General features: G+C 45.4%; 1 protein-coding gene across 1 annotated transcript in view; it reads right to left on the bottom strand.

The window, feature by feature from the left end:
• Positions 1 to 12,839, bottom strand: part of EPHA5 (EPH receptor A5) — a 360,920-nt gene that overhangs the window by 64,188 nt on the left and 283,893 nt on the right. Inside the window, exon 7 of the mRNA XM_088463302.1 lies at positions 328 to 487. Coding sequence (XP_088319428.1) covers positions 328 to 487 — 160 coding nt within the window. The remainder of the gene's footprint in view (positions 1 to 327; positions 488 to 12,839) is intronic.

Below are 12,839 nucleotides of genomic sequence, written 5' to 3' on the forward strand. Positions count from 1 at the left end.
ACAAAAATAATTTTGCAGACTATAGATTTTAAAGTAAAAACCCAACTTTAAAATATGTTTCTCTAAATTTTACAGTTTACCAACAGATTGACATTTATCCCAACCCCCTTCCCTTCCTGCACTAGATGAGAGTAGAAAGCAAGAGCCAAGGTGTTAACTTATACAACTGAGTGACATGAATGAGGCTTCTTCACTTAATGCATTGGACCTGGGAGAGGAGATCTGGAGCAGTGTAAGAATGACAGTTCCCTGTTATGGTATTGATCTGCTGACTCTTTCCACTAACTATTACATGGACATGAGCTGACAGTAATTAAAATGACTTACACACTGGGCTGGTTTCAAACTCAAATCTGCGACTGAAGGCACCGTACCCTGCGGCCGTGCGTGCTCTGATCTGGAATATGTAGGATGATGCAGGCTTTAATCCCTCTGCAGTCAGTTCTGTCTCCTTGGATTTAATGATTGTGTAGCTGGTTTCTTGGTCCTTCATTTGTGCAGGAAAATAAAACAAAAATATGGCATCTATGAATACAATCGAAAATTCATAGTCTAGATGTACAGAGTGTAATATGGCTGATTCTGCTAAACTATTCCAGTAGTATAAACTTGTAGTTTATACAGTTGTGCTGTACAAAGATTAAGTATTTAATAAAAAAAAATTATAATTTCATGGTTAACTCAAATGATACAAGTTATATGGCAGCTCCAAAATATTCTTTTATTTAATCATCTATATATAAATGCAAATGGAGCCTGGAGAGCAACTGTTTCTGCCCTAGCTTCAGTTCAGGATGAGTTGCCCGATGATCTTTGTCTTATTTGTATATATTTATTAAATGATCATTACATTAGTATGAATATTCCACTGGGGATATCACCATGAACCTAAAATTAAACACTTGTGGACTAATACTCTCGGAACTAAATGAGGATATGCTGAGTTATATGTACATCTATGTGAATGGACTGCCCGTATCTGTATGCCTGGCTTCATAGCCATTATCATTGTGCATCTGTCCATTAGGGTTTTTTTGCATGTAGAGAAAATAGAGTATGCACATTCTTGGAGGCCTTATATTTGAGCTGTGAGTAAAGATTGAGCTAAGAAGCACCCCCTCCTAACTCTAAATCTGGTTGCTTATTTAAATTTGCCTCATTCCAATTGCAGCTTCTAACTGAATTTACCCCTACAGTAACTCAAAATGAGGCCCTTGGTTGGAAGCGTGATATGTGCCTTTGAAGTGCTATAGTATTAGTTATCATAAAGACAGCTTCCCATATGAAAATAATGGTATATTGACATGACCAAACCACCAGAAAAAATTAGCTTTTCGAGTTATATGAAAGCCCTATGATGATGTGCAGATCATATTAAAGCCTACAGTTTAGATCTGTTGTTATACTTAGTTAACTGTAAAATTTAGTGGTCCTTTCCAACGGTGGCTCCAGAGGTGGGGCTGCAGCGCAGTCCAAAATTCAAACGGGAGCTACACCAACTGCCACCTAAAATGCTGCCAAACATCGATGTCCAGGACTCACTGGCAGTTGGTGTGGCTCCCCTGTTTACATTTTTAACTGCGCTGCAGCCCCACCTCTGGAGACACCACTGGTCATTTCCTGTATCAGTTTTTGCAGGTTACATAGTACTATACCATATGTTAAGGAATACCAAAATGGACCATTCAGGGAACATCTCCAAATCTATCATATATCATATAAAATAGCCAACAAGCATCTTACAACAGGGGTCTCAAACCCACGTCCCATAAACTAATTTATGCAGTCTGCCCGGCAACTTCAGACAGTCCAGGGTCTGTACTAGGACCTCAACCACCTATGACTCAGTGGGACCTGGGGACCCACCCAACACTTGCTACCCACACGTATCAGAATTCCGTTTTACGCAAAATTGTGCCTGCTGCATACTCGGAGGTAGGGGATGGTGCTTTCCAGCACATGATCTTTGTACAGAAGTGCAATAAAGGAATCACTTGGTCAAGTATCCTTTTGGTGTGGGACTCTTAGTTTAGGGGTGGTTCAGTAATACAGCAAAACCACTCTGAATGGTGAAAAATATAATATGGGTGCATATTCATATAGCAAATGGCACACATCCAATGAAAACAAAAATTCATATGGGCTGGAGAATTTAGCTCAAAATAAATAACAAACAAATAAAGAAGGGGGCTGTGTTCAGGGATATAAAGGCATAAGTTCAATAAAAACAAGGAGGTGGAGTTTTTAAGGTAGACACTGCACCAAATGAGAACACTGCCAAGTGTCGATAAGTGTGTATACTGTATATAAGCTGATACTAAGGGGTAAATTTACTAGTGTGCCAATTTCTATTCTGTCACCCGTGATCAATCTTGGATGACATTGTCCGTATTCATGTGTTTCATTTTTTCAACAGGTTATTGAATTTACTAAGCTGACGATTTGTTGTCATTCGTGTTGATTGATGGTATATTCATCCATAACCATTCGGAATTTTCATTCGCATTTTGCGTTCAAGTTTGATCATCTTGGATGAACATGGCAGGATTTTGCATCCGTTCATATTGTGCCAATGCGTGCGCTATCACTCTAACTTGGACGATTTTGCAAGTTCCAAAAGAAACCTGCGTGATTGCTTTAAAGTGTCATACATGTGGGTGGCACACATTAATGTATGTTGTTAGTTTGCTATTGTGTAATGTAATGTTTTGTTTTGTTGTTAAATTGAAAACTCTGGGTACTTACAGATGTGTCCACATACATCTATCCTCCATTTGCTACAAGTCGCGCTACACATAAGACGGGAGCTCCGTGTGTCTTGGTTGCACTGAGCATCTTTTCGTGTGACTTTTTTTACCTTCAAATGTGTCTTATTCGCTCTGTGATGCGAATAGGTAGCACAAGCAGCTTCTGCTGTTTAAAATGATATGCAGCATGCCTATGCCCTGTGTCGCCCAGAGAACATAGGCATGCTGCATATCATCTTAATCAGCAGAAGCTGGTTGTGCTAACTATTATGCATTTGAAAGTAAAACGTTGCACAAAAGATGCTCTGCACTACCGAGTCATGCCACGGCATGTATAACTTCGCCATTGGCCAATGCTGACCGTGCTCAGTTTTATGACCCTGGTTTCTTCCAGCCTGGTGGCAGAGCCTCAGGTATCTCATAGCCCCCACAAGATCTCCATCCAGCACAGAAAACTCTGCCATGCATTGTTTCTCTTTGTAAAAGGACAGAAGTGTATGCATATGCATAACCCCCTTTTAGTGGCCACAGCTTTGAGTTGTGAATGATGGTTAAGTATGTTTAGATGTCAAATTCGAATTGAAAAAGGTGTTCTATATGAGATTTCTATTTGGGTTCGTTTTAGCATCTTTTGTAGCCGCTTTGCACTATATTTCGGCCGAGTTGGATTGATGGTCTATTTGTCCAAAAACATGTTATCATCCCAGTTTCAGGGACAAACTCGGCCAATTTTAGCGTTTAGTACATTGCTAATATGAATTTAACGTGTGATTTAGCCACATTCGAATTTATTCGAGCTTAGTAAATGTACCCCTAAATCTGGCTACTTTTATGCTGACTTCTCCACACTTTGTGGTTTCCATGGAGCTGTGGGACCAAAATATCGGACTACATTTTTAAACACTGGCATAATACAGTACTTCTTGGATAAAATTGGTTTTGGTGAGTGCCCTCTATTTTGTAATATATATATATATATATATATATTGTGACACAGTCAGATTAGGAGGTCCCTCTCCTGGGTAGGGGACTCCTTCCTTACACTCACACAGCAGCAGCAGGGAAGCAGCACACCAGTCTGGATGCGAGTACAAGCTGGTCGGCGCCAGTCTTTATTGTACAATGTCAGAAATAACATAAAGAAAACATAAACATAAATCCTAGCCCTGTCGGGGCACTAACTTCACAGGTGGTTCCCTCACTACCAGAACCTGGCAGGGCCTAATGCCCTCACCAGCAACAAAGGCACAGCACAACACTCACAGTTAGGTTTTCCAGTGTCTCTGAGCAAACTCCCTGTCTGCTCTCCCAGGTGAGACACTCAGCCCTAAACACACTAGGCTTATATTGGCCACTCTCAGGTGGAAACCCTAACAAGCCTGTTACCAGGCTAAGAGAACCAAAACCTGGAGTGGCCGTGGGTGGAGCCCTCCCTCTCCTCTCACCCACAACCCCCAGGTCCCAAACCGGCTTTTCAAAAAGCCGAGACTCAAGCCTGCTACACTGCAGACTTTCTCCTGGGGGTTTAAAACACAAAAGACAGGAATCTGGGACAAATGTACCTGCCACAGACCACTTTACCAGTGATCCTATCACATATCCCCCCCCTTTGTTTTGACCTGTGGGGCAGAACAACTGAAGCCCCCAAACAATGAATGCGTGACAACGCATCAGCATTGGCCAGCTGGCTTCCTGGCCTGTGTTCCACTGAAAATTTAAAAGTTTGTAACGCCAAGAACCATCTTGTAATTCTCGCATTACTGTCCTTATTTTCAGACATCCACTTCAGAGGGGCATGGTCAGTGATCAATTTGAACTTTCTTCCGACCAAGTAGTACCTGAGAGCCTCTAATGCCCACTTTATGGACTGTGGCATAGTTTCTCTCATGTACATTCAACTTTCTGCTAAGATAGAAAATAGGGTGTTCCTCACCCTCCTTGTTCTGGGACAGGACCGCTCCTATACCTACTTCTGATGCATCGGTTTGTACTATGAATTCACTTTCAAAATTAGGAGTCATCAGGACTGGTTGGGAACACAACGCTACTTTCAACTCCTGAAAAGCTTTCTCTGCCTCAGGACTCCATTCTATCATGACTTTTTGTTTGCCTTTGGTCAGGTCAGTCAGTGGGACTGCCATGGTGGCAAAGTTGGGTATAAACCTCCTGTAGTAACCCGTAATTCCCAAGAAGGCTCTCACCTGCTTCTTATTCAGAGGCCGTGGCCAGTTTTGTATGGCATCAACTTTATTGAGCTGAGGCTTTATCAGGCCTCTGCCAATGGTGTATCCCAGATATTTTACTTCCTCCATGCCTAGACAACACTTTTTTGGGTTGGCTGTCAAACCTGCCTTATAGATGGAGTCCAACACTGCTTGTACCCTGGGTAAGTGAGACTGCCAATCAGGACTATGAATGACCACGTCATCCAGATAAGCAGCCGCATACCGTCCATGGGGCCTTAGAATCCTGTCCATCATTCTTTGGAAGGTAGCAGGTGCCCCATGTAGCCCGAAGGGCAACATCTTGTACTGAAACAAGCCCTCTGGCGCTGAAAAAGCTGTCTTTTGTTTGGCACTCTCGGTTAACGGAACTTGCCAATACCCTTTGGTTAGGTCAAGAGTGGTTAAATACCTTGCCGTCCCTAGTCTCTCAATCAGCTCATCCACTCTTGGCATCGGGTAGGCATCGAATTTTGAAACACTGTTCAACTTTCGGAAGTCATTGCAGAAACGCACACTCCCGTTGGGCTTTGGAATCAACACAATGGGACTTGAACATTCACTATGTGATTCTTCAATAACCCCTAACTCTAGCATATTTTTAATTTCTTTCGACACCGATTCTCTTTGTGCTTCTGGTAACCTATAGGGCTTTAGATTAACTTTAACCCCTGGGTCAGTGATAATGTCATGTTTAATGACCGAGGTTTTCCCAGGTACGTCAGAGAACAGCACCCTATTTCTAATCAGAAACTCCTTGACCTCTTGTTGTTGAATTGCCGACAGGGTTTTTGCCACTGTCACTTCGGGAACTAAGGGCCCTGGATTTACTGGAGGGGCTCGGTCGGCCGACAGTACCGTTCTATCTTTCCAGGGCTTTAACAGATTTATATGGTATATCTGTTCCGGCTTTCTTTTCCCCGGCTGGTAAACTTTGTAATTGACCTGCCCCACTCTTTCTAAGATTTCAAAGGGCCCTTGCCATTTAGCCAAAAGTTTATTTTCCACAGTGGGAACCAATACTAACACTCTGTCCCCAGGAGCAAAGCTGCGTAACCGAGCATTGCGGATGTATACCCTATGCTGTGCCTGTTGAGCCTGTTCCAGGTGCTCTCTCACTATCGGCACTACCGCAGCAATTCTCTCCTGCATTTGAGAAACATACTCAATCACCGTTTTGTAAGGACTAGACTGCCCCTCCATGTCTCTTTGGCAATGTCTAGTAACCCCCTTGGGTGTCTCCCATACAACAAGTCGAAGGGTGAAATCCCGGTGGAGGACTGGGGAACTTCTCTTATGGCCAACAATAAATACGGTAATAAGTAATCCCAATCCCTACCATCCTTGTCGACCACTTTCCTAAGCATTTGTTTTAACGTCTTGTTAAACCTCTCGACCAGCCCATCGGTTTGGGGGTGATAAACCGAAGTTCTTAACTGTTCGATTTTGAACAGGCGGCATAACTCTTTCATGACTTTGGACATAAACGGTGTACCCTGGTCAGTTAGTATCTCCTTAGGTATACCCAGCCTGCTAAAGACATGAACTAGCTCTCTGGCAATGGTCTTGGTTGACGTATTGCGCAACGGGATCGCTTCCGGGTACCTGGTAGCGTAATCCATTATGACCAGAATATACTGGTGTCCCCTGGCAGACTTCATTAAGGGTCCAACCAAATCCATCGCTATTCTTTCAAACGGCACCTCTATAATAGGTAATGGAACTAGTGGACCCTTAAAATGTGGCCTGGGAGCATGATACTGACACTCAGGGCAGGATGCACAAAAGTCAGATACCTCATTATGAAGCCCGGGCCAGAAAAACCTCTGCATTATTCGCTCAGTGGTTTTCTCTACCCCTAGATGGCCTGCCGTTATATGACCATGGGCCAGATCCAACACTGTTCTTCTGTAGGTTTTGGGAACTATTAGTTGTTCCACAACATCTTCCCCCTTCTTAGTCACCTGATATAACAAATCCTGCCACATTGCCATGTGGGGATAGGACAAAGGACTATCAGGGTCTACGGGTTTACCATCAACTACTTTTACATTCTCCCTGGCTTTTACCAAAGTAGGGTCATTCAACTGCTCCACGGCAAAGACCTCTCTTCTGACCTCTAAATCAGGCAGACGATCACCTGGCCCAACAACACTTCCCACCTCAATGGGAGGCACATCAGTTGGCGGGCCACCGTCACGCTCTGCATTTTCTAGTTCGCCAATCATAGTAGAAAAAGGGAATAACTCTGACTCAGAAGAAACTCCCTCCTCTACTACATCGACAACCTTCTCAAATGGATCGGGGTTGTTCACCTCTGGAACAAAACGGCTTTCCCACAACTTCCAGAAGTGAGCAAAGTCTCTCCCCAATATTGCATCGTACATCAGACCATGTACCAAACCTACAGAAACTATAGCAGAACCACATGGTGTCTCGATGTTCACCTCGGCAGTAACATAATATCGAGTATCCCCATGTATGCTGGTCACACCAACAGTTTTCCCCTCACGCCGCAAGGGGTTCACCAGCTCAGCTTTTATAAGTGTCACCAAGCTACCAGAGTCTAACAGTGCCTCTACTCGGTTGCCATCTACAGTGAGTACACACATGTGCTTATCAGTCACAGCCTGCCGGTCAGTCGTACAGGCTATCTGTGCAAAGAAAGACCCCCTGCGGTAGACATGAGCAGTATCACATTGCATAGGTACAGTTGTAAGTGCACAATTAGCGGGAATATGGCCGAAGCCACCACATCGGAAACACTGAGTCATATTAATGTCTAGTCGTTTACGGGGCAAGAACCTTCCCGGCCTGGCAGGCCTGTCTCCAGGTTCTACACCCTCAGTCTTAGGTACATTCCACCGCCCAGCACCCTTCCCCTGGAACAGTCTTACCAGTGTCTGTGGGAGTTTGCCGGTGCGCCATCGGGGCTCGGTGGGACATACTCATCAGCTCCTCAGCTAGCCAACGTACCTCTCCACCAGCTCGACCAACTGGTCCGCGGACTTTGGGTCTGCATGGCTCACCCACTTGCGCAGAGTCGCAGGTAACGATCGCAGGTACCGGTCCATCATGACCCTTTCCACGATCTGTGGTCCCGTCAGCGTCTCGGGCTGTAGCCATTTTGAGGACAGATGGACGAGGTCATGCATCTGCGAACATGGAGGCTTGTCCATATGGAACTCCCAACGGTGGACCCGTTGGGCACGAACAAAGGTGGTGATCCCCAAGTGAGTTAGGATCTCCTGTTTTAGTTTTTTATAGTACTTGGCATCAGCCAGGCATAAGTCGAAATAGGCCTTTTGTGGCTCCCCCGACAGAAAAGGTGCCACCAGACTTGCCCACTGCTCCTTGGGCCAACTCTCCCTTTTCGGCCGTTCTTTCAAATGCGGTGAGGTAGGCCTCCACATCATCGCCCGAAGTCATCTTTTGGAGCAAGTGACTGGCTCGTACGGAGTGAGTGGTGGTGGGAGGACCAGTATTAACATCTCTTTGCCGGGCAACCAGGTGCTGTACCACCTCTTTTATGGCCTGGCTGTTTTCCTCGATGGCGACCTGTTGTTGCCTCTGGGCTGTCTCCAAGGCTAACAGTTGCAACCTGGTGGATTCCTGCTGAGCCCTGGTAGATTCCTGCTGAGCTGCTGTAGCTTCCTGCTGAGCCCTGGTAGATTCCTGCTGAGTTGCTGTAGCTTGGAGCAAGGCCTTAACAATTTCCTCCATTTTGTCCTGGGGTGTAGGTTGGAAGCTGAACCTTGCCTCTTTGAGCATTGGCTGATGCCTCCTCTATGGGACTCCAAGGACACAGCGTTATTTCCACACTCACAAATTGGGTGTCTGTCCCTTTAATTTTTAAACGGAAAGTTTTCCTCTTGCTGCAACTTCAGTGTGTGTGGGTGCCCGCATTCTCCACCATATTGTGACACAGTCAGATTAGGAGGTCCCTCTCCTGGGTAGGGGACTCCTTCCTTACACACACACAGCAGCAGCAGGGAAGCAGCACACCAGTCTGGATGCGAGTACAAGCTGGTCGGCGCCAGTCTTTATTGTACAATGTCAGAAATAACATAAAGAAAACATAAACATAAATCCTAGCCCTGTCGGGGCACTAACTTCACAGGTGGTTCCCTCACTACCAGAACCTGGCAGGGCCTAATGCCCTCACCAGCAACAAAGGCACAGCACAACACTCACAGTTAGGTTTTCCAGTGTCTCTGAGTAAACTCCCTGTCTGCTCTCCCAGGTGAGACACTCAGCCCTAAACACACTAGGCTTATATTGGCCACTCTCAGGTGGAAACCCTAACAAGCCTGTTACCAGGCTAAGAGAACCAAAACCTGGAGTGGCCGTGGGTGGAGCCCTCCCTCTCCTCTCACCCACAACCCCCAGGTCCCAAACTGGCTTTTCAAAAAGCCGAGACTCAAGCCTGCTACACTGTAGACTTTCTCCTGGGGGTTTGAAACACAAAAGACAGGACTCTGGGACAAATGTACCTGCCACAGACCACTTTACCAGTGATCCTATCACAATATATATATATATATATATATATATATATATATATATGGAACAATGAGTTGACTGTAGAGCGACTGGTTTATAAAGAGTGCATAAATCATAGAAATATTAAAACCAATTCTATGGTTAAAAAATGAAAGTGCCAGTGCTTTTATCAATAAATAATTCAACAATTTAATACATATACAATATACAGTGATAAGAGAAAAAAATAAAAACATACAGCATACACATATATACAGTCAGGTCCATAAATATTGGGACATTGACAGAATTTTCAGATTTTGGACTCTATTCACCACCACAATGGCTTTGAAATGAAACAAACAAGATGTGATTTAACTGCTGACTTTCAGATTTAATTTGAGGGTAAGTACATCCAAATCAGGTGAACGGTGTAGGAATTACAACGGTTTCTATATGTGCCTCCCACTTTTTAAGGGGTCAAAAGTAATGGGACAAACTTAACAATCCTAAATCTAACATTCACTTTTTAATACTTTGTTGCAAATCCTTTGCAGGCAATTACAGCCTGAAGTCTGGAACGCATAGACATCACCAGACGCTGGGTTTCATCCCTGGTGTTGCTCTGCCAGGCCTCTACTGCAAATGTCTTCAGTTCCTGCTTGTTCTTGGGGCATTTTCCCTTCAGTTTTGTCTTCATTAAGTGAAATGCATGCTCAATCGGAAACAGGTCAGGGGATTGACTTGGCCATTGCATAACATTCCACTTTTTAGCCTTAAAAAACTCTTTGGTTGCTTTTGCAGTATGCTTCGGGTCATTGTCCATCTGCATTGTTAAGCGCCGTCCAATGAGTTCTGAAGCATTTGACTGAATATGAGCATATAATATTGCCCAAAACACTTCAGAATTCATTCTGCTGCTTTTGTTAGCAGTCACATCATCAATAAATACAAGGGAACCAGTTCCATTGGCAGCCATACATGCCCGCGCCATGACACTACCACCACCATGCTTCACTGATGAGGTGGTATGTTTTGGATCATGAGCAGTTCCTTTCCTTCTCTTCTCTTCCCATCACTCTGGTACAAGTTGATCTTTGTCTCATCTGTCCACAGGATGTTGTTCCAGAACTGTAATGGCTTTTTTAGATGTTTTTGGCAAACTCTAATCTGGTCTTCCTGTTTTTGTGGCTCACCAATGGTTTGCATCTTGTGGTGAACCCTCTATATTCACTCTTGTGAACTCTTCATTGTTGACTTTGACACATATACATCTACCTCCTGGAGAGTGTTCTTGATTTGGCCAACTGTCGTGAAAGGGTTTTTCTTCACCAGAGAAATAATTATTTTGTCATCCACCACAGTTGTTTTCCATGGTCTTCTGGGTCTTTTGGTGTTGCTGAGCTCTCCGGTGCATTCTTTCTTTTTAAGAATGTTCCAAACAGCTGATTTGGCCACACCTAATGTTTTTGCTATCTCTCTGATGGGTTTGTTTTGATTTTTCAGCCTAATGATGGCTTGCTTCACTGATAGTGACAGCTCTTTGGATCTCATATTGAGAGTCAACAGCAACTGATTCCAAATGCAAATGTCACACCTAGAATCAACTCCAGACCTTTTACCTGCTTAATTGATAATGAAATAACGAGGGAATAGCCCACACCTGTCCATGAAATAGCTTTTGAGTTGATAGTCCCATTACTTTTGGCCCCTTAAAAAGTGGGAGGCACATATTGAAACTGTTGTAATTCCTACACCATTCACCCGATTTGGATGTAATTACCTTCAAATTAAATGTGAAAGTCTGCAGTTAAAGCACATCTTGTTTGTTTCATTTCAAAACCATTGTGGTGGTGAATGGAGGCCAAAATCTGAAAATTCTGTCAATGTCCCAATATTTATGGACCTGACTGTATGTTTTTATTGTACACATTGCAGGCGCCGTTCCCACCTATTGTGTTGCATATATATATATATATATATATATACATTTATATATATATATATATATATATATATATACTAATATTCTAAGAACATTGTGTCTGTCTTTTTGTTCCAAGTTGGCGCAAAAACTACTGAACCAGTTTTTTATTGCATAATTTTGTAGTAACAACTCCTAGAAATAAATAAGCTGCACTTATTGATCTGCCAAGTTAAAGCTGAGCAATAACAAAATGTATTGACATCATCAATGCAACTGATAGGTGTGGCCAGTGGCATCACAAGGAGAATGCGGGGGGGTGCGGGCTGCCCCCGGGTGTCAACAGCCGAGGGGTGATACCAAGGTGCAGGCTTCCCCTCAGTGACAGGCAGGGGCGGATTGGGCCACCGGGACGCCGGGCCAGTTCCCACTGGGCCGGTCCCCATGGGGGCCGGCGGCCGCACAGCCCACCCTTCAATGACTGATCCCCTCCCCAGTAGCGCTGCTGTGATCGGAGCTTAGCTCCGATCTGCCAGGTGAACTGAGCAGCAGCAGGCCCGCCCTTCAACAGTGTGTGTCCCCTTCCCATGGTCTTCTCTAAGCCAGCAGTAGCTGCTGCACTGCGCAAGTGTAGAAGCTTAGTGACACTCTTGCCCGAAGGAGCAGCTGCTGCGCATGCCCAGATGCAGCAGCTCCTCCTATAATCCTTTGCAGAGCCCGGGCCGTGAACACTGACGGCCCTGCGTCCAGCCCCTCTGCAGCCCGCCTCCAGCCAGCCTCCTTACACATGCACAGAGCCACAGACGCAAACTCCACTAAGTGCAGTGTCCCCCTCCCTTAGCCTCCGATGCCTGCCGTCAGGCCTCTCTTTCTTTGGGCCATCTAATCCTGTTGGGGCTGCAGAGAACGGGGTGTGTTCAGCTGTTCCTGGGACTGAGAGGAGTGGCCCGGGACACAGATGGCAACACACTCCAAATGTCAGCGTGGAGAGAGAACGATGTCGATGAGCTGAGATGACTCTGGAGTGGAGGTGAGTCTTGATCAACATTCACTCCTATCCAGCCCACTTATTTTCACCACCCCTGCCATCATGCCCCCTGCTCCACACCACCACTGCCATCCTGCCCCCTGCTCCACACCAGAACTCCTATCCTGCCCCCTGCTCCACACCACCACGGCCCCCTGCTCCACACCACCACTCCCATCCGGCCCCTTGCTCCACAACACCACTCCTATCCTGCCCCCTGCTCCACACCACCACTGCCATCTTGCCCCCTGCCCCACACCACCACTCCCATCCTGCCCCCTGCTCCACAACACCACTCCCATCCTGCCCCCTGCTCCACACCACCACTGCCATCTTGCCCCCTGCCCCACACCACCACTGCCATCTTGCCCCCTGCTCCACACCACCACTCCCATCCTGCCCCCTGCTCCACACCACCACTAACATCCTGCCCCCTG

Source organism: Taudactylus pleione, unplaced genomic scaffold, assembly GCF_031769625.1.
Source record: "Taudactylus pleione unplaced genomic scaffold, aTauple2 ptg001339l, whole genome shotgun sequence".
Classification (NCBI taxonomy): domain Eukaryota; kingdom Metazoa; phylum Chordata; class Amphibia; order Anura; family Myobatrachidae; genus Taudactylus; species Taudactylus pleione.